General features: G+C 30.6%; 4 protein-coding genes and 1 long non-coding RNA gene across 15 annotated transcripts; 3 read left to right on the top strand and 2 right to left on the bottom strand.

Annotated features, from left to right (window-relative positions):
• Window positions 1-563: 563 nt before the first annotated feature.
• Window positions 564-4,637, top strand: tank (EI24 domain-containing protein tank). 3 transcript variants are annotated; one of them, XR_016139438.1, is made up of 8 exons: window positions 564-906; window positions 1,738-1,827; window positions 1,983-2,152; window positions 2,229-2,484; window positions 2,591-2,934; window positions 3,280-3,354; window positions 3,479-3,713; window positions 3,901-4,637. XR_016139438.1 is itself a non-coding variant. In XM_089077782.1 (7 exons), the coding sequence occupies exons 1-7, from the start codon at window positions 892-894 to the stop codon at window positions 3,564-3,566; spliced, it is 1,038 nt and encodes a 345-aa protein (XP_088933908.1). In that variant the 5' UTR covers window positions 564-891; the 3' UTR covers window positions 3,567-4,637. The 3 variants fall into 3 exon arrangements, 2 of the variants coding, with proteins under 2 accessions (XP_088933908.1, XP_011636918.1); XM_089077782.1 differs by having other exon boundaries at window positions 3,479-4,637; XM_011638616.3 differs by lacking the exon at window positions 1,738-1,827 and having other exon boundaries at window positions 570-906; window positions 3,479-4,637.
• Window positions 4,638-4,967: 330 nt separating this feature from the next.
• Window positions 4,968-7,543, top strand: LOC148936547 (uncharacterized). The gene is made up of 2 exons (XR_016139439.1): window positions 4,968-5,547; window positions 5,615-7,543. It is a non-coding gene; the product is annotated as an uncharacterized LOC148936547 (long non-coding RNA).
• Window positions 6,731-8,838, bottom strand: LOC105427065 (transforming growth factor beta regulator 1). 2 transcript variants are annotated; one of them, XM_011638618.3, is made up of 5 exons: window positions 8,743-8,838; window positions 8,018-8,249; window positions 7,564-7,840; window positions 7,252-7,471; window positions 6,731-6,965 (listed from the first exon to the last, which is right to left on the bottom strand). In XM_011638618.3, exons 1-5 carry the CDS (start codon window positions 8,746-8,748, stop codon window positions 6,795-6,797), a joined length of 906 nt encoding a protein of 301 aa, XP_011636920.2. In that variant the 5' UTR covers window positions 8,749-8,838; the 3' UTR covers window positions 6,731-6,794. The 2 variants fall into 2 exon arrangements, with proteins under 2 accessions (XP_011636920.2, XP_011636919.2); XM_011638617.3 differs by lacking the exon at window positions 8,743-8,838 and adding an exon at window positions 8,359-8,699.
• Window positions 8,839-9,915: 1,077 nt separating this feature from the next.
• On the top strand, window positions 9,916-12,049 carry LOC105427066 (uncharacterized). Of its 6 annotated transcripts, XM_011638622.3 has the most exons (6): window positions 9,919-10,070; window positions 10,375-10,871; window positions 10,965-11,068; window positions 11,150-11,341; window positions 11,509-11,696; window positions 11,839-12,049. In XM_011638622.3, the coding sequence occupies exons 2-6, from the start codon at window positions 10,547-10,549 to the stop codon at window positions 12,002-12,004; spliced, it is 975 nt and encodes a 324-aa protein (XP_011636924.2). In that variant the 5' UTR covers window positions 9,919-10,070; window positions 10,375-10,546; the 3' UTR covers window positions 12,005-12,049. The 6 variants fall into 6 exon arrangements, with proteins under 6 accessions (XP_011636923.2, XP_011636924.2, XP_088933900.1 ...); XM_011638621.3 differs by having other exon boundaries at window positions 9,916-10,070; window positions 10,552-11,068; XM_089077774.1 differs by having other exon boundaries at window positions 9,920-10,070; window positions 10,375-11,068.
• LOC105427067 (uncharacterized) lies at window positions 11,998-17,613 on the bottom strand. Of its 3 annotated transcripts, none has more exons than XM_011638624.3 (3): window positions 17,103-17,613; window positions 16,282-16,633; window positions 11,998-16,202 (listed from the first exon to the last, which is right to left on the bottom strand). In XM_011638624.3, the coding sequence occupies exons 2-3, from the start codon at window positions 16,591-16,593 to the stop codon at window positions 14,199-14,201; spliced, it is 2,316 nt and encodes a 771-aa protein (XP_011636926.2). In that variant the 5' UTR covers window positions 16,594-16,633; window positions 17,103-17,613; the 3' UTR covers window positions 11,998-14,198. The 3 variants fall into 3 exon arrangements, with proteins under 3 accessions (XP_011636926.2, XP_088933899.1, XP_011636927.2); XM_089077773.1 differs by lacking the exon at window positions 17,103-17,613 and adding an exon at window positions 16,712-17,096; XM_011638625.3 differs by lacking the exon at window positions 17,103-17,613 and adding an exon at window positions 16,733-17,096.
• Between the last annotated feature and the right edge of the window lie 1,320 nt (window positions 17,614-18,933).

The raw sequence follows: 18,933 nt of genomic DNA, 5'->3' as shown, positions 1-18,933 counted from the left end.
AGGTTCGTGTAAAATCGAATAAATTCGAATTATGTCAACAAAATGATTAATTCCAGTATATAAAACGAGACTAAAAGAAATACGTTATTGGCTTGCACACATAGATATATCTATTATTTCCGGAAAAATAAAATGCTCATTGGTTAATACATTACTCCCTAGCATTGACGTTCCTGTGTGCAGGAACCAATAGAAAAACGTCAGCAAATTGACCAATTATATACAGTTTTAAAATGATAATCCTTATCATTTTCGATAATTTTTCAAATATAATTGGACGATTTGCTCACTGCTGAAATCAAAATGTTCAAAAAATTTATCACATGACAATAAAACATTAGCTTAATGAAAGAATTACTACCTCCGATGTTCGACATGCGATATTTTGACAGAAGAAGAATATGAATTCTAGGGACTCTAGCTAATGGAGCTGACTGATTTTTTGTTTCTAGAAAACGAATCTCCTCATTGAACATCGGACGATGTCATTGACATCTCTCTCGCGCATAGAATGCGGTCTGGATATTTCATAATTTCAGAACCACCTCCAATCAGCTGATTCTTCCGTACGTTTGTTTTTCAGCTGATTCGTCCCTGGAAATCGGCGGTCTCGCGGGGCAGGAGGGGGGGATGGGGCTCCGAACAACGGGACTCGTTGGACAACACGAATTGCCAGTGTTGTTCACATGACGGTCGGTGCTTGATGTGCGAATAGTCATAATAGCGATCCGAGAAAACTTGTAACGACGATTTGAAGTAAATATCGTCGTTCTTCGTTATTGCGGCCTACGAAACCGCGTCATTTTTGTCATACACAAAATGACCGTCCGATATACCCTTGACTATTCTTTGAGCATAGCTTGAGCCACATCCAAGCATAGTCGCAATATAATGGATAGCGTGACAGTGAGTAGACTTTAACCTCGTGGACCATGTGCGTCCCTCACGCCGCGTGACTCGCTTGCACCCTCAACCGCTCTCGGTCTTTGTTGCATAAGCGATCGGCATCTCTTTTAACAGTATGATATCGCTGATCAATTATATCATTTATCAGTGCATATTGATAAAAAATCGCTCATTTTTTTTAGACCACAAAAATAATCAGCAATTTTTAAATCCTTGATAAAATGTGCATGTAAAACGCTCTCTCTCCTCCGACTTTCCTGTAATTTTGTAAATTTATGTATTTTCATACGTAGAACATATTCCGAGAAACAAAAATCATCTCCCGATTCTTTTCTTGTCATTTTACTTTTAAAGTTTTTTTGACATCGGTAAATTAGAAAATAATAATTTAATGATAATTTATAACTATATTTATCATATTCTCTGCTTTAATTAATTAAAGGTATAAATTATTTTCTTGTATAATTTAAATTATAGCAGAGAATATTTTATGATTCAAAATTTATCTTTTTCATTCTTTTTATGTGGATTGAAGTTTAAATATTAAAAAAAAAACAATATCAAACTTTGAAATTAAAAAAAATAGAACTTGAGCGACGAATATTTTTCTTCACAGAATATATTTTACATGAAAATACACAAATGTACAAAATTACAGGAAAATCGGAGGAGAAAGTGTTACATTGCATATTTACCTTATCTTTTATTAATGAATATTTATTAGATCGCCATCTTTTTGTGCTCGATTTATGTTTCGATTTTTATATTTGATCTTTTAATATTCAATTTTCACTGGCCTAGTAACTGAATTTTAAATCAAAATTCTTTTAGACTCAAGCCTTCTTGAAATTAACAAGAAAATGCAAAAACTTTTGCTTAATTTTAACACTCCAATTTATTATTTGGTTATTATTTATCAAGGTATGTGATATTGGAAAGTAAAAATATATTGATTATAGATTTGAAAAGGCATATTTTTAATAACATTGTCATTTAATAACATTCAATCAATCCAAAGTATGCAATACGGATATATTTCAAATTTATATAATATACATAGAATTAATTTCTTTTAGGGAATAATTTATGCAATATGTCGAGGATTTATAGACAGCTTGAAAGGTACCATTGTTATTTTTTACATGGATAAACAAATTAATGAGAAATTAGTTGGGAGATCTCCTAGCAGAGCAGATCTTAAAAAAAAAGACTTGGTTATGCCGAGTCCCTCCAAGAATAAGCAACGGTATCCTTATTATTTACAAAGAATAGATATGAGAAATTAGTTTGATAGCAAAATTTATTAATTCACTCAATTTTAGAAAATCTATGGTGTTAAGAAGAACCTTACAATGCTGTACATTAAACGGTGGAGTATTTTGGGCTAGTATATGGATATTTGAGTTAGGACTTCTGCCATTTGTTAAGTACTTACTGACTGTTATATTCGGCCATTCTCCTGGCATGGGTCTTACTGTATGGTCATGGATCGAGCCATTTCTATCTCTTATATTCGGTACAATATGGGTACTGCCACTATTCTTACTCAGCAGAATAGTTAACAGTTTGTGGTTTCAGGTAGAATTCTTTGCAATATATAGAAAACTATTTATGAAAGTAGTGGATAATATTAGAATTTATATAATACAGTATATGTACAATGTATTTACAAATATATATATAGGACATAGCAGATAGCGCTTACAGATACAGACAGGGAAGACCTTTAATTCTGTCAAGTGTAAGCAAATTGATAGCTGACACGCTTTTTAGCGTATTAGTTCAAGCGTTATTCTTGGGACAAGGAATGTTGGTATCCAAAGTTCCACTACCACCATTAGGGGACATTCTTGCCCTTGTCCATATGTGCCTTTTATATGCTCTCTATGCCTTTGAATACAAATGGTTCAACATGGGTTGGGAGTTGCATAGACGATTGACTTTTATTGAAGGAAATTGGCCATACTTTTTAGGCTTTGGTATGCCATTAGCGATACTTACTCAACTGCCCAACTCGTACTTTATAAGGTATTATATATGCCCGTAATTGTAAGGTATACAATTTTTTTTTTTAATCAAGAGAACATTAGGTCTGTTAATATTTAAAAACAGATGTTTTTTAATTTAAAATGATTACAAAGATTTAAAATCTTAATAAACATCAAATTTTAACTTATATTAAAACTTATTAAATTATATTTTTGAATTTTTCATTGTTACAAAGATATCAAACTGTATTTATATTTAATTTATTAATGTGCAGATGGATATGCAATAATTCTGTATAAAACACTTTATGAATTTATATAAATTTTATATATATTTGCAAATATGTTTATAAAAAAAACGAATATAACAAAATCTTATTTTTAGTGGCTGTGTTTTTTCCATTTTGTTTCCACTTTTTATTGTGAGTGGAAACGAAGCCGAACCTGTAACTGGAGTATGGTAAATATCTAAATTATAGAATATATATCTTTTTAATGATATTTTATATTTATGTAGAATTTATTTAATATTTTGCATATTTAATATATATTTAATTAAAACATGATTTAAATAACTGTTTCAGTGATTGCCAGTTGAAATTATTTTCGCCAGTAATTGCGATTGCAAACACATTATTTAATAAAACCATTGGACGAGCCAATAAACGGTGACGATGAAGACAAAAAAGAAGAATAAATGCTTAATTTATGCCATTCATATATTAGGATATGCGTACATCTTACCAAATCAACCAACCATTTGTTACAGAAAAGCTCATATGCAATAATAATAATTACATAAAACAATTTTCAAAAAAGGTATCTATTACTTACTATTGCAGGAAGTAATTTATATTATTTATACGGATTACAAAGATTGTTTAGAAGAAATACAGATAATAGATTTTTAACATTAATGTAATAAAGTAAAATTGTGAATTTTATATTTTTTTCTATCAGTTTTTAAAAAGTATATAATTCTTTAATTGAAATTCTTTAATTGTAGGACCAATCAGTACAAATATATTTATTTATACATATATAAATAATGCGTATATAAACAGCTTATTCATACATGTGATTTCCTATTCAATAATATATAGATATACAAGGAATATACAAACTTGATTATATTTCACAATTTTTATAACAATTCATCTTTTTTGAGCTTTTTATGCTATAGCTAGTCATTTTTCAATATCGATTTGAGATCTCCAATCGGCGCTGTGGTATAAACATATAAACATATGCTGTAAAAATAATAACACTGCATAACAGTTGATATATCCAATCTATTTATAATATAATCCTAATATATAGAATAGGTAAACTATTGTCCCAAATTATATAAATCATCTATATAATATAGTGTTCTGTATATCATACATGACTATTTTATATTCTTCTTTAGGAATGTTATATTTTAAAGATTTTTTTAAGTATTTTGTATATAAACGCCAATAGAAATATCTTGATGAATTGAATCTGTTGATTCTAATTACATATTGTGCCATACATATCATTTGTACAGGAAAAATTCGTCCAAAAAATAGATACATATAAAACCGAAGTAACAATATCAATTATATGATGAAATTTGCTGATAATATATAATACATAAGAATATTTCAATTTTTGTATATAATCAAGAAAATGTAAATGGTTATTTATCATATAGCATATATCGATCATTTTATACATTATAGTTTAAATAAATATCACATAAAATTATATTAAAAAAAATAGTGTTTGCGTTGATAATTGTCAAAACGTAATCCAATACATTAAAATAAAAATTGCTAATATTTTATTATCGACAAAAGATTAATAAATTATAATATTTAATAAATCTTTTGAATTTGAGAACATTTTATCACAATTTTTAAAAGAGTTCTTTTATTTATTCATACTAATATTAGTAAAGCAAAATAATTTAAATAACATCCTTTTAGTTATTAAATTATATATTTTATAAAAATTTACTAAAAATGTATGAATATATACATGAAATGTATATGTAAATGCATGTGCTAACATATATTTATATACAAAATGTTTGATCTAACTTGATAAATTCAAATCATTCACAAATTATTTAACATATAAAATATTTCAAACAAAAAGTTACATAGTATGAAAAGGAACATATATTATTGGGTCTATGCATAATTCCGTAGCGAAATTCCGACAGATGTCGCAGTTGTTTTTCCGCTCGCACATGTGTCAATATATGAAGTGTTATACATTAAAAGCTGAAATTTGTGCCGCATTTTAAGAAAGTATTCGAGATCCGTGACATATACGAAGTTTAATTATATTTTGAATATGGAAGGAAAAAACGTGTATTTTCGGTGTATTTCGCTTTTTTATTATTTCCGAAAAGGCAAACGCGTCGCAAACTCACAAAAAGATATGCGTCGTGTACGGAGAGAATGCCGTAAGCGAAAGTGTGTGTCGGAAATGATTTGCGAAATTTCATTGCGGAGATTTTGATCTCCAAGATACTCCTCGCTCTGGTCGGCCAGTCACTACTGATGTCGATCAAATCAAGACTTTAATCGACTCCAACTGGCATTTGACGACTACAGAGATTGGACATAATCTCAACATTGATCAATCAACTGTTTCGAGACATTTACGGAAGCTTGGGATGGTAAATAAGCTTGATGTTTGGGTGCCGCACGAACTGAGCGAAAAGAATTTAATGGATCGAATTTCAGCTTGCGATTCGCTGCTTAAACGCCATCAAAACGAACCATTTTTAAAGCGGATGATCATTGGCGATGAAAAGTGGATTGTCTACAACATCAGTCGAAAAAGATCATGGTCGAAGCGCTGGGAGGCTGCTCGGACGGTCGCAAAGGCTGAATTACACCCGAAGAAGATCATGCTCAGTATCTAGTGGGATTGGAAAGGAATCGTCTATTATGAACTGTTGCCATCCAACAAAACGATTGATTCGACCAAGTATTGCTCACAACTGGCCAAATTAAAGCGAGCAATCGATCAGAAACCGCCCGAATTGGCGAACAGAAAGGGCGTTGTGTTTAAGAACAACGCTAGACCACACGTTTCTCTGATGACTCGGCAAAAATTATTGCGGCTTGGATGGGATGTTTTAGTGCACCCACCATATAGTTTGGACCTTGCACCTTCAGACTATCACTTGTTCCGGGCGTTACAGAACAATTTGAATAACATTGAAAACCTTCAGTTCCCTGGATGTCCTTAAAAATGACTTGGATAACTTCTTTGCCCAAAAATCTCAGGACTTCTATGAAAGAGGGATAATGAAGCTCGTGGAGAGATGGCAGAAAGTCATTGAACAGAATGGAACATATTTAGTTGATTAAAATCGCTTTTTTTACTAAATATTTTGCGTTTGAAATTTACTCGATTTTCGCTACGAAATTATGCATAGACCCAATACAATAATTTTTTTTTTATACATTATTTAGCTGGTCGTAAAAGAATTTTGCATCCAAAATATTCGTGCATTGATCTACTAATATAAAAAATTTATTATTTTTTTTAAATCTGTAATAATTTTATCTACTTTGCATTTTACAATTATTTTTATATGTTTATATTTATTTGGAGCCACTGAAAACTGACGCAGTTTCAAAATCAATATAAGATGTTCTTTAATAAAAAAAAATTCAAATAATTCATGATATAAACGACGCTTATCTTAACGCACTTCATTTCATCTTTATATGAAAATATAATTCTGTGATATAATTATTACAATTCTCAATATTTTTCTTTGTTAAATTTACTTTTTATGTTTCTTTGCAGCATTAATACGCGTATGCGCAAAAAAAGCTATTAATACGTTTTATAAATGAATAGAAAATGTATTTTAATATCTATATATTATTCATTTTATAACATTAGCAGTTATGCAAGAAGATCTTGAAGCGCTAATAGATCGTGATCTGTAGATTCTTCTTTTACTCTATAAGAATTTAAAGCATAATGCCTATGTAATGCTGCAAAACCTAATCCTGGATCAGTTTCCGTTTCTGTCACTGGACTTGTGGATCGATCGATTACGTGATTTTTGCTTACCTAAAAGATATATTTAAGTAAAATAATTAATTTTTTTATATTTTAAATTTAGAATTAAGTAAAGTACATTATCCTAAATTTTTAACATCTTTTTTAATGACAAAATCTTGTTTAAATATCTCAATTACAAAAAATCAATAAAATTTTGCTTAAACTTGATTATTTTTAATTTTTCCATCAATTATGTTTTAGATGTGTGTACACATTTATATATATTTAGCACACAAACTTTATAAATAATTAAGAATATGTATAAGAATCTTATCTTGAAATATTGTATACATACCTCAAAACGTTGTTGTTTATACATTGCTAATTTACGTGTTCCTGGAGAACTTTGTATTAAATTTTGTATAGTAGGATGAGAAATACCAAAAAAATCTGCGCCTTTCGGCACTATAGTACAAAGCGCTGGAGAAATTGCTGTCAATAATTTTGTGTGACATTCGTCAGGACTGGAACCAACTAATGGTTGCTCCAAATCATTATCAGATACTATTTCAAATCTATAAATAATGAAATTATATATTCACATATCTGTATTATAATTTCTTTTAGAAATAATTACTTTTCTCAATTGTTCTTGTAGTTTTTATACCTAGGTTTTGGACCACCATCTAGTATTTTACAGGTATATAAACTTTTTGTTCTTGGATCTTTCAAATTTGCATATACTCTAGTACTACAATAACCCACTGGAAATATAAGATCTTCTGTGTGATATGCAGCTCTATCTGATACCACTTCACCAAGAGAATAAATTGTGAGATCTCCTAAAGCTATAGGAAATATCGGCCTTCCATGTACATCCAATGGAATTAATTGCACCACTCTTCTGGTAGTTTTGTTATATCTTTTCGTCTTATTTTTTGGTTCTGTAATAAATTCAATTCATAATTGTTATGTTAGAAAAGAATATAGCTACAAGATTATAAATATATTTTCTAAAAATTAAGATAGGTAATATTTATATAGATAAGTTAATTCATATTGTTAACATTGACACTGTTCTATCTTTGTGTAATATATTTACAGTTATTACTAAGAAATACCTGATCCATCTGTAGAAGTTCTCTTTTTTACTGTCTTTTTTGGGGTAGTACATTCTGGATTAAGCGATGGTGAATTTGTATTGTTTGTTTGTGAGCGAGCTGGAGTTGTCGAGTTAGATTCTATTTCACCCTGTTGTTGACATAACTTGCGGAGAAGAAATAGTCTCTCCTCTTTAACCAACATCAAATTTTCTTGCATATGTGCAACTTGATCACATAATGCTGCATTTTCCTGTATCAGAATTGAGATCATAATCAATTATATTTATAAAAACATTAAATTTAAAAAATATTAAAATTATCGTATATTATATGTTAAAATTATGTATATTAAGACTCACAAATACGGTATTCTTTACAATCCTTTTAAGTCTTCGATATTTTTTCTTATATTTTAGATTTTGCTGCAACTCAGCATTTTTATGATAATCGGTATAGTAATTATCATACGCTTGGGCCATTTTATATTTATAATATTTTAGTAAAATAATACATTTATTTAAATTAAGAAGCTATAACGTATTGCTTTGTACGTGTCCTACTGTAATAATTGTTATAATATTGACAAGTACATTAGGTTAGAAATTTCTATTGGTTTATATCATAGATATAGAAAAAACAGATCGTCAACGCAAGCTTTATAGATGCTTAGTGCTGGGGGTTGATCATGTAACTTTTCCCCTAAGGCGAAAACGTGAAAAGCGAAAAGTTTCACGTGAACTTACGATCATGTACAATTTTACGGGATCATGTAACTCTCTCAAACGTGAAAATGTGAAATTTTTCACGTGAACTTTTTCGTCATGTACCTTAGTGGCGGAAAGGCGGAAATCTAGGGAATTAATAAATATGCTTCGAAATTAGAGAAGATTAGAGCAACGTTAGGATTAAATGTACGTAATACATATACAATTGATTATTAAAAGATGTATATAATACTGTACTGTATAATAAAATAATTTTCATTAGCTATAAAACCTATAAAACTATGTTTCATGATTTCACTTTCCACGCATCCAAACTACATATGTAATCGTTATACGTGAAAAGTTTCACGTGAAATGTCAAGGTGTGAAAAATGAAAAGTAAAAAGTGAAAATGAAAAGTGAAAAATTTCACGTAAAGAAATTTACATGATTGACTCCCTGATTAGATTATTTCTATAGATTTAAAACTATAAGATCCAATCTATAATAAATGATTTAAGGTCCATGACACACCAAAAAAACTTAAGCAGCAAGCGAATCAGCCAATCACAATTGAGAACATAAGGCAGTAACATCAGCAGTAGCAAATCCACAACATTAATTTCCTTACTGTTTAAGTTTGGACTGAATCCTTATCCAGACACAGAATACTAATTGGTAAAAAATAAATGATGGAAGTAAATAGTACTTACTGCATGAGAATTCAGCCCTACTGTTTAAGTTTTGTTTTTTTTTATTTTTATATGCCATAAATCGTAAATTTCCAATAAGTGACGCAAATTGACAAAAGTAAAGAAAGTCACTAAAGTATTTAGTAAATTTCCTCATTTATAATTTTCATCTCGTTTCAAAATACACGATTGACTTCAAAGACGATATAATTTGAGTTGCATTGATTTGTGCTGTTATTGAAAGTCTATGGCCGATATTTATAGTTTGTTTTTTATATTAGGAGGAAATATTAGGAATAAGAATAAATATTAAATTTTAGAAATAAAAATTCAGAATAAAAATTAAACGTAACACACAATAAATACAAATAAGTATAAAATATAACTATATTTTATACTTATTATTTATTTCTGTTCCTAACATTTGCTCCATTGTGCGCAGGCTCCAACTCTCTTCTCCATTCAATTTTTTATTTTGCTAGGGAATTTTTTGCTTCTAAATGTCATTGCGCATTTCCATGGAAGTTTTATTTGCTCAATCATATAAGGAACAGATCTATGGCATCTACGCTACAAGTTCTGATTCTAACCTAAAGTCCTTTACGCAAAAGAAATATCATTTTAAAATTGTGTACTTATCTCATTATTCAAAGAAAAATATATTATTTATGACAGGTAATGTCACATATCTCATGATAATTTAACAAATAATTATCGAAAAGGATGTTTAATTTCTAAAAAATTATATTTTTGTAATGTACTAAAATGAATCAGACAATTTATTAGACGTTCTTTTTATATTTCTAAAAATTTAAGAAATGATTTATCTGTATAGAAAAACTATAATATTTTTTAATTTAAAAGTTGACTGTTATTTTTCTTAAGTGATATAATTTTAGGACATAATATACTTTCAAATGACCTCTAAGTGTTTTGTTGAGTTTTTAAACTTTATGAAATAATATAAGATTTTATTAAGATTTTAGATTGTATAAAAACATAATCGACCTAAGAAAATAAAACGTATAAAATGAGCTGTATCTTTATAAGCTGTATCTTTTGATATTTATAATTGAGCTATAATGATGTAATCTTTAAAGTTGCTAATAGAATTTGTATTTGAATTGATAATATCAGCAATATTATGAAACATGAGCAACAAAACGAAAGAATCTATGACGAAAGACATCGTAACTATGATAAAAACAGCACAAAATGATGGTAGCAATTTAAGAAAAGAATTAGAGAATGAAAACATCTCTAAAGTACACAAGGATGAAAACATTGAGAATGAAATAAGAACAGAACAAGATGAAGAAGACAATTCAAAGAAAGAATTAAAAAATAAGGATATCTGTAAAATAAAACATAAGGATGGAGATATTGAAAATGGGATGAATAGGAAAAATGAGGAACAAAATGAGGATAGCAATTCAACAGAAGAATCTATGAATGAAGATACTTGTGAAGTAAAATGTAAGGATAAAAATATTGATAATGAGATAGATATATTACAGAATAGAAGTGGTGATATTAAAAAAGCATTGAAAAATAAATACAATCATATAGTTGATTCCGAAGATGAAGGTGTGGAAGAAGAAAATTATAGTGAAGTAACGTACTTAGCACGTCAAATGGCATCGACAGAAAGATTATCTCAAGCAGAAGCAGTAGTAATTATCTTTAATAAAGTTTGATTTAACGAAAGCTAACAAAAATAAGTGAGATATATGTGTAATTATTTTTTATTGCAGCAATTATATAATTTACATGTAAAATTGAGACATACAGTGCCACCACAGCATAAGATTGAAACACGAGCTGGGTCCCATATACCAACGCGAAAGGAAATCGAAAAGTTTGAAAAAATAATACCAATCAGAAAAGGCACATATTCTTTTGAAGAAGATAAGATTATTGCCAGTAATTGGAAAACATTTTGTAAAGTTTGTATGCAAGAATAATTTTTATTTTGTTTGTTATCTAATACTTAGAAATATTTTTAATATAGAACTAAAGTTTTCCATATTTAATAAAGTATATTTAATAAAATTTAAAGTATTAAATTAAATATTTAATAAAAAAGTTATATATAATGTAAATTCTAAAACAGTTACATAACTGGGATAAAAGAAAGACTAAACCGTTTTTACAATTAAGAATTGGCACATTAACATACATGCGTAATACCACGGAAAGGCGAAAATTTGTGCAATTCTTAGCTGATGGATTACCAGATAGAACTTTATATAGTGTCTATCACAGATTTAGAAATTTATATGAAAATAATCTACAACGAAGGTAATGTATAATAACATGTATTTACATGTATTTTTATGTGTTACCTTTCATCACCTTTTATGTAAAATTAATGATAATACTGGAAAAGGATTTAACATTAAGTGTATCTGTAATAATAATATTGAAATATTAAAATAACTAGATATATACCTGAAGAAGATAAAATGATAATAGATCATTTAGAAAACAACCCATTTCTTGATGAAAGACGTAAATATGCTGATTTGGCTAAGGTTCTTCGGAGAACGAGAAACTCGATTTGGCGACGTTATCAAATATTAAAAAAAAGAAAAAGACAGAGTGCTTAATGTACTGTATTTATTTTTAATAAAAGCATCATTTTTTACAATGGATCTAATAATATAATAAATGAAGATTTCTGTTATAAATATATATATATATTTTAATATAAAAAAAGCGTGTTTTTATCTGTATTTAATCCTCATGTGACGTTTTGAGATAAAAATTCAAGTATCAAATTACTAAAGTTAAAATAATTTTTAAATAAGTATTTTGTAAGTATTTTTAAAGTTAATCGATCACAATTGATTTAGAAAAAATTATAAAAGCTGTCATATGAAATGAATTGCAAAAGAATGACGCGTTATCACTGTTATATATATATGTACTATCATATGTATCACAAATAAGAAAATATAAAAATAAAATTTCATATTTTTTAATTTGTTTCATTTTTAACTTTTTTTTCTTCTGTTTTGGAAAAATTGACAATTATATCATTTTTATTGATAAGTTATAATTTAGAAAAATATCTACTAATTAAATATCTAATAATCAAATAATTCAGATTTTTTATTTTCAACATCAAAATAAAAGAATTCTAAGAAATATACACATGTTGATTGAAAAAAAGTATGTTGCAATAAAAATTATAGATTGAAAAGCTAATACTTTTATTAGCAATACAAAAAATATAATAAAATAGTAATACTAAGATTTTAAAATACAAGCTTTACTTCATCATTTAGAGAATAAAATTTATATCGTCAAATATATTTAAATGAATGATGATCAGTCTCTTTTATAACTTGTTACATTGTGTGTGTGTGTGTGTGTGTGTGTGTGTGTGTGTGTGTGTGTGTGTGTGTGTGTGTGTGTGTGTGTGTGTGTAAAACTGATTTTATATATATATATTTATTTATTTGTACACTCCCTTTATTTATCTTTAAATTATAAAACTATCATTTTCATTAATCATATCTGATTAAAAATAATATTTAAAATCTAGTACTTTAAAATAATTTACGAAAAAACATGTTTTTAATAATTAATAATCATATTCTTAAATACTTCTTCAAATACAATATTTTCTTTTACGTTCTTTCTCTATATTATGTATTTAACACAACGTTAAGAAATTCTCTCTTAGCAAAGTTAAAAAATATGATCGCATAATTTTTTGTGTGATAACAATGTATGTATTGCGATAATTATTTCGTATTTTATATTGATTTAGCTGATTTACATGAATGTGTATATATACATGTGTATTATGTCCATGTGTATATGTGTGCACGATTATCATTCATTTAACTATGATGTATCTTCATAATGGAATATGTGTCCATTAAGTTTATTAAATGAATAGATTGTACCGATTTCTTTTAATTATTATCTATAATCTAGTTAGCAATATAGTTTCACAGCCCAGAAATTGTATACCTGATATTACACTTCTAACATCATTATACCTGCATATTATAACATTGTTAAACTATATTCTAAAAATCAATCAATAGTTGCATTGTATCTTGCATATGTCTTGATGTATTTCATAAATTCATGCGTCATTTGTATACTTTATTTATTTAAAAAAGAAAATAACAGAAATACATTTCTATTTTCAAATATAATTATGTTTTTATATCTTTCTTTATCAGAATTTAATTATTCATCTATTTTTAGTTTTTTCAGTCTCCATTCATTTGATTTTTGAATCGGAAAAATCGATAAATAAATGGATACATAAATTCAAAACTTGATTACATGAAAAAAATTAATTATATTCCTTTAAAATAATATAATAGACAACTATCATGTAATATATGGTATAGCAAGATCTGGCTTATATATGAATACATACAAAAATATATATATATATGTACATACATTAATATATGCGGATTTTACATATATTCATACTCATGATATCAAATAATAAAAAAATAGTCACGACTTTAACAATAGCAATTACTTTTTGAAAACTCTTCGCACTTTGTATAAATATGAGTATATCTTAATTTTATTACATCGTAAATATCTATTTATACTTTTTTTTAAAACAAAGTATCAGCATCTTTCGAGCGCCATATATATCCAAGGAACGTTTTCCATTATGAAAGAGCTGTATGTATTTACAGAGGTGTAACTTATATTACATGCATTTCGCATACAGAATTTATAGCAACAGATTGTGCATAATGATAGTCTCACACACTCGCGAATGATGCTTGTAATCTTGATAATGTCACATAATTATTCTTAAAACATTTGACCTATCACAGCGACTGGTCGCACTCCTGCACCGTTATTCACGTTGTTCATGTTCACGTGAATATGAGTGACCGTGTGTGGTATGTGATGATGATTGTGATCATCAACCATCATCTCGCCGTACTGGGCGCGACAACGCTTCTGATGTGCAAAGAGACTGCCACTGTGGCTGTATGCAGCGCCGCATGTCTTGCATACATACGGTTTCTCACCGGAATGAGTATATGTGTGTTCCTTTAGTGTGCTAAGCCTCTTGAAGGCTTTGCCGCAGGTTTTGCATAGGTAATTCGCTTCACCGGTATGTCGGGTCAAATGTCTTCGAAAAGCTGAACTCACAGCAAACGCGGCACTACACACATGGCAGACAAACGGCTTGTCGCCCGTGTGAATGCGAATGTGATTCGCTAAGCTCGTTGTCGTCGTGAAGCCGCTGTTACACGTCTTGCACACGTGTGGCTTAATGCCAGTATGAGTTCGCATATGATATGTGAGGGATGAGTTGCTCGGATATACCTTGCTACAAATGTGACATAGATATTCGCGCGGTACCTTCTCTTTCGGCTTGTGTGTTCTCTGATGAAGAACAAGACGAGCCTGACTAGCGCAGACTTTCCTGCAGATCTCACAGGTAACGGGCTCGGCTTTTGGCTTGTGCATCGACACATGCCGTCGCAAACCTTTCTTAGTAGCCATGACCTTATCACAATGTTGACATTTGTATTCTCCAGATCCTTCCTCGTCGCTTTCTTCTTTTTTGACGTTCTCATTCTCTGGCGGAAGATCCATCGTGTTATTAGTCGGCATATCATCATCGTCCGAATCATATAGTTTGTTATCATCCGCTAAATTATCCAGTAATCCATGCCCGTGCTTCTCCGCATGTTTTTTCAACGTATCCGGCCTAAAGAACCACTTTTTACATACAGTACAAGGATACTTTTTGTCGCCATGCACAAGAGCATGTCTCTTTAGATTCTTCATAGATGAGCAATATTGATTGCAAATCTCACATTTGTACAATTCGGGCGCATTCTCGAATTCGTCTGTTTCATTCGCAGGCCCGGTCTCATCATCGGTATCGTCTTCGCTCTTGAGTTCTTTCTTCGGTTCTTTATTATCTTTTCGCTCGCTCGTATTGATCTGCTTAATCATATCGTTTACTTTCTCCGTGTGCGACTTTAAATGCTTCACGAGACTCTGAGACTTGGAGAAAGACGCGTGGCAGAGTTGACATGCGTGTGGCTTCGACGTATGTATTTTTTGATGGCTCTCCATATTTTCCTGCTTATAAAACATCTTTAAACAGACATTACATTTATATTTTTTCTCATGAACTAACGAGTGCTTCTTTAGACCTTTCTGCGTGGCATATTGCTTAGAGCAGACTTTGCATTTGAATTTCGATTCCACTGAATCTTGACTGTCACTACTTGGCTCATAATAATTATCAGCGATTTCATCGTCACTATATGTCTTAGTAGTTGCCGATTTCGTTTTTCTCGAAGACGTGCGTTTCTGAGGAACGCTTTCCTCTTCCTCTACATTATCGTTGGATAAGTTTTCATTGACAAACTGTTCCTCTTGTTCATCGCTATTCTTTTCACCATATTGATTGGCATCCTTGATATCATCATCTTTGTTTGGTAAATTAATGATGGTAGATGTATTTTGTACATCTTCTTGCGAATCTTCTTGCGTTATTGTCATTTGATGAACTTCATTCTCCGATATACAAGAATTTTTCACCTCCTCTTTACCTCCTTCGAATCCAATAGAACAGATAAACAGTTTTTCATCTGGTATTTGAATTTGATTAGTACTCAAGCTATCTACACTTCTAGAAAATGAGTCAGTGGTTTGAATGTATTCTTGTGCATTTGCAACAACCTGCATGTCTTCTTTCACAAAATAATCTTCCTGGAAATTGTCTGATTTTTTCGAGAGTAAAAATCTTGTTTGTAAATCAGTCTGCGTACAAGAATCTTGAAAATCCTGAAAAATTATGTCACAAATATATAAACATATATTTTCCAATACATGGACAAATATAAATCAACAAAGTGATTCTTACTGTGGTAGACTTAATATATTTGGCAGGCTTGTTATAATACATGCGTAATCTTGCATCAGAGTGTTGACATTGCTGCCTAAACTCGTGAGCAACACTCGCCTTATAAATACAAACATCACATATCAGAGAAGGTAATCCATCTTGCTCATGTATTTCAATGGAACCACAGACTTGTATTTTTTGAGAAAGACCTGAGAGATCATTTACTTCTTGAGCAGCTGAGAAAATTGGCGACAGATTGGTAGCCTCGGTAAGACAGATCCTGCATACCCTGTCCATATTAATTGGCAAAGTGAAGTAACTGGAAGTCATTGTTCCGTCAAGAATAAAATGTTCACATGTGATAAGCTATCTGCAAAATAAAAACATAAACTCAATATGAAATAAATAAGAACATACTTTTCTTTATAAAATATAATAATTATTATACATATATCATAAAACGTCATACGTAATTAGAATTGTAAATATTAAATCCTGAACAATCTCATCAAATCCTAACAAAATAGAAGTTTCCCTGTTAAGCAATAATAAGGCAAACAGAATACAGGTGACAACAAATGCAGTTGCAATATGTTACATTAATATCGCGTGATGCATCAACGGGTGCTTTCGCACGGCATTGCGAGCAATCGATGAGGCAATTTAATATATCTCATGACGTAAACGAATCGCCGGACCGAATCTCGCAGCCATGCGAAACGAGGCTCGCGATACCGACATGGTGTCGCAAGAGACATTTCCCTACGTCGCGCGAAAATTTCGTGCATACACCGGGAGCGATAAGGAATTAATATACAAATATCGGAGCGGTTCTCAACCTCGGTTCCGGGGCGCGTTCGTGCGTCGTGCTGCCCCCGATGCCGCTGCCCGCGGACAGTGACGCCCAGACGAATGTAACGCGGCAAGTCGCAGACGTCGGACCTTTGTGGCGATTCTCTCGCTGTCGGACAACACTTTTTCCCCTTTCTTTTCAGGGCTCGCGACGGCCTCGCGTCATACGGAGGCGCAAATCACGCCGTTCCATGATCGATTCGTCGACTCACGGCAACTCCGGCACTCTTAATTCCGTCTTTGACTCCGCGCTGGCCTTTGTCTCGGCTCCTACGACGGCGATCACGAATCTCGAAAGTTGAGAGCAATCTGAGACGAATGCTCGGCCCGATAATTCCGAGGTGGTGTGGGTGGGTCAATACAAAGACGAGCCGATCGTGAGAACACACGTATGTGCGTATGTGTGCATGATAGTATTTATGAGAGCGCGACGGTCGGCGTTATATCGGCAACTTCGATTAATTGGCCAACGATTCGCTGTCTCTTTTGATTCTGAAACATGATGGAGATGGAAGATGTCCGCCTATCTAATGAAGTTAGCTGGAGCATCGAAGCAGTGATACGGCGGAACGAACTTGTCCGCGCGTGTGTATAGTATGCGCGACTCTCGGCTATGTTCACAGCAGAACGATAGTGGGAGGTTTGTTTTGTTCATTCGATTGACTAAAGTCCTGCGTACAATGGAGAAAATATTGGGAACAGCAATAAGTAATAGGCAAATAATAGGCAACAGGAACAGATACAGACAATAGATTTCCATCTATCGAAAATCGTGTCAATTAATAGGCCGGTCATTATCAATTAATATTTAGTTGAACTTAAGAGCCATTCAAACGAGCCGTACATGGAAATTTGACTAATCATAGAGAGCGTAGCAATTTCTGCATACAGTCAATTGATTGATTAATTATTTCGGACAGATGTTTAAGCAATTTTCTAATCTCCAATTAATTTAACTAATGATTGATTTATTAAGCGTTTGGTAATGAATAGAATAATTAATTTTTTTGTTAATGTTTTTTTGTTAATGTATAGAAAATTGTTAGAGTAAAAATAATAAAATAGACAATTCTATCACTTGAATTAATCACTCACTTTTATCAATGTAAATAAATTATAATTTTGTTTTAATTTACTTTTTATCTTTTTTTAATTCTGAAAATTAGAAAAAGATAAAGAGTAAATTAAATCGATATTTAAGTTAATTTATATTGCTAGAAATAGATATAAATTATTATCCGACGATATAATCGGAGTTTTAACGAAGTCACTTAAGCTTGTCTCATTTAATTCGCGATGGGACAAATCCTCAAGTTTAAAAATAATTCTTCTGAATTCTTATTTCATCATTGATATTTAAAAAAATATCTTACATATTCATATTTATTAAGTTTGAATGTTAGATATCCTGTGTCAACGTCGAAAGTAAACCTGGATTCTCATGCAGACACTAGCGCTTTGACACCGAGCGCTGATTGGAAAAACGAATAATGGAGATAAATAGTAAAGATTCATTCACTGTTTTATCCCCACTACTCATTTTTCACCAATCAGCATTTGTGTCAACGCGCTAGTGTCTGCATAAGGATTGGTTTATGGAGACCGTAATCTGTTAACTTATGCCGTAATCGTAAAAAATTGACCAATCACAATCGAATTATAAAAGAATAATCGACTATGATTCCTCAATATTTTACGATTATGGCATAAGTTAATAAATTACGGCCTTCATAAGTGTCGGTCCACAATAAGTATTTAATCTTTAAGCCGTAAAAAATTGACCAATCATAGTCGATTATTCTTTTCATATTCGATTAT

The sequence above is a fragment of the Pogonomyrmex barbatus genome, unplaced genomic scaffold (assembly GCF_055798465.1).
Source record: "Pogonomyrmex barbatus isolate J1 unplaced genomic scaffold, ASM5579846v1 scaffold20, whole genome shotgun sequence".
NCBI classification, from domain to species: domain Eukaryota; kingdom Metazoa; phylum Arthropoda; class Insecta; order Hymenoptera; family Formicidae; genus Pogonomyrmex; species Pogonomyrmex barbatus.
The sequence above is the reverse complement of the archived record's forward strand: the minus strand, read 5'-3'. Positions and strand labels throughout refer to the sequence as shown.

What these genes read in the sequence shown, in the direction of transcription:
- LOC105427067 (XM_011638624.3), bottom strand. Translation starts at nt 16,593, where the DNA reads ATGACTTCCAGTTACTTCACTTTGCCAATTAATATGGACAGGGTATGC. An exon ending in AATATATTAAGTCTACCACA is followed by an intron (nt 16,203 to 16,281) that starts GTAAGAATCACT and finishes ATAATTTTTCAG; the next exon opens with GATTTTCAAGATTCTTGTAC.
- tank (XM_089077782.1), top strand. An exon ending in TTTGGTTATTATTTATCAAG is followed by an intron (nt 1,828 to 1,982) that starts GTATGTGATATT and finishes AATTTCTTTTAG; the next exon opens with GGAATAATTTATGCAATATG. An exon ending in GAACCTGTAACTGGAGTATG is followed by an intron (nt 3,355 to 3,478) that starts GTAAATATCTAA and finishes TAACTGTTTCAG; the next exon opens with TGATTGCCAGTTGAAATTAT.
- LOC105427066 (XM_089077774.1), top strand. Translation starts at nt 10,547, where the DNA reads ATGAGCAACAAAACGAAAGAATCTATGACGAAAGACATCGTAACTATG. An exon ending in ATTGGAAAACATTTTGTAAA is followed by an intron (nt 11,342 to 11,508) that starts GTTTGTATGCAA and finishes ATTCTAAAACAG; the next exon opens with TTACATAACTGGGATAAAAG. An exon ending in GAAAATAATCTACAACGAAG is followed by an intron (nt 11,697 to 11,838) that starts GTAATGTATAAT and finishes TAAAATAACTAG; the next exon opens with ATATATACCTGAAGAAGATA.
- LOC105427065 (XM_011638617.3), bottom strand. Translation starts at nt 8,478, where the DNA reads ATGGCCCAAGCGTATGATAATTACTATACCGATTATCATAAAAATGCT. An exon ending in TTGTAAAGAATACCGTATTT is followed by an intron (nt 8,250 to 8,358) that starts GTGAGTCTTAAT and finishes ATTCTGATACAG; the next exon opens with GAAAATGCAGCATTATGTGA. An exon ending in GATGGTGGTCCAAAACCTAG is followed by an intron (nt 7,472 to 7,563) that starts GTATAAAAACTA and finishes CATTATTTATAG; the next exon opens with ATTTGAAATAGTATCTGATA.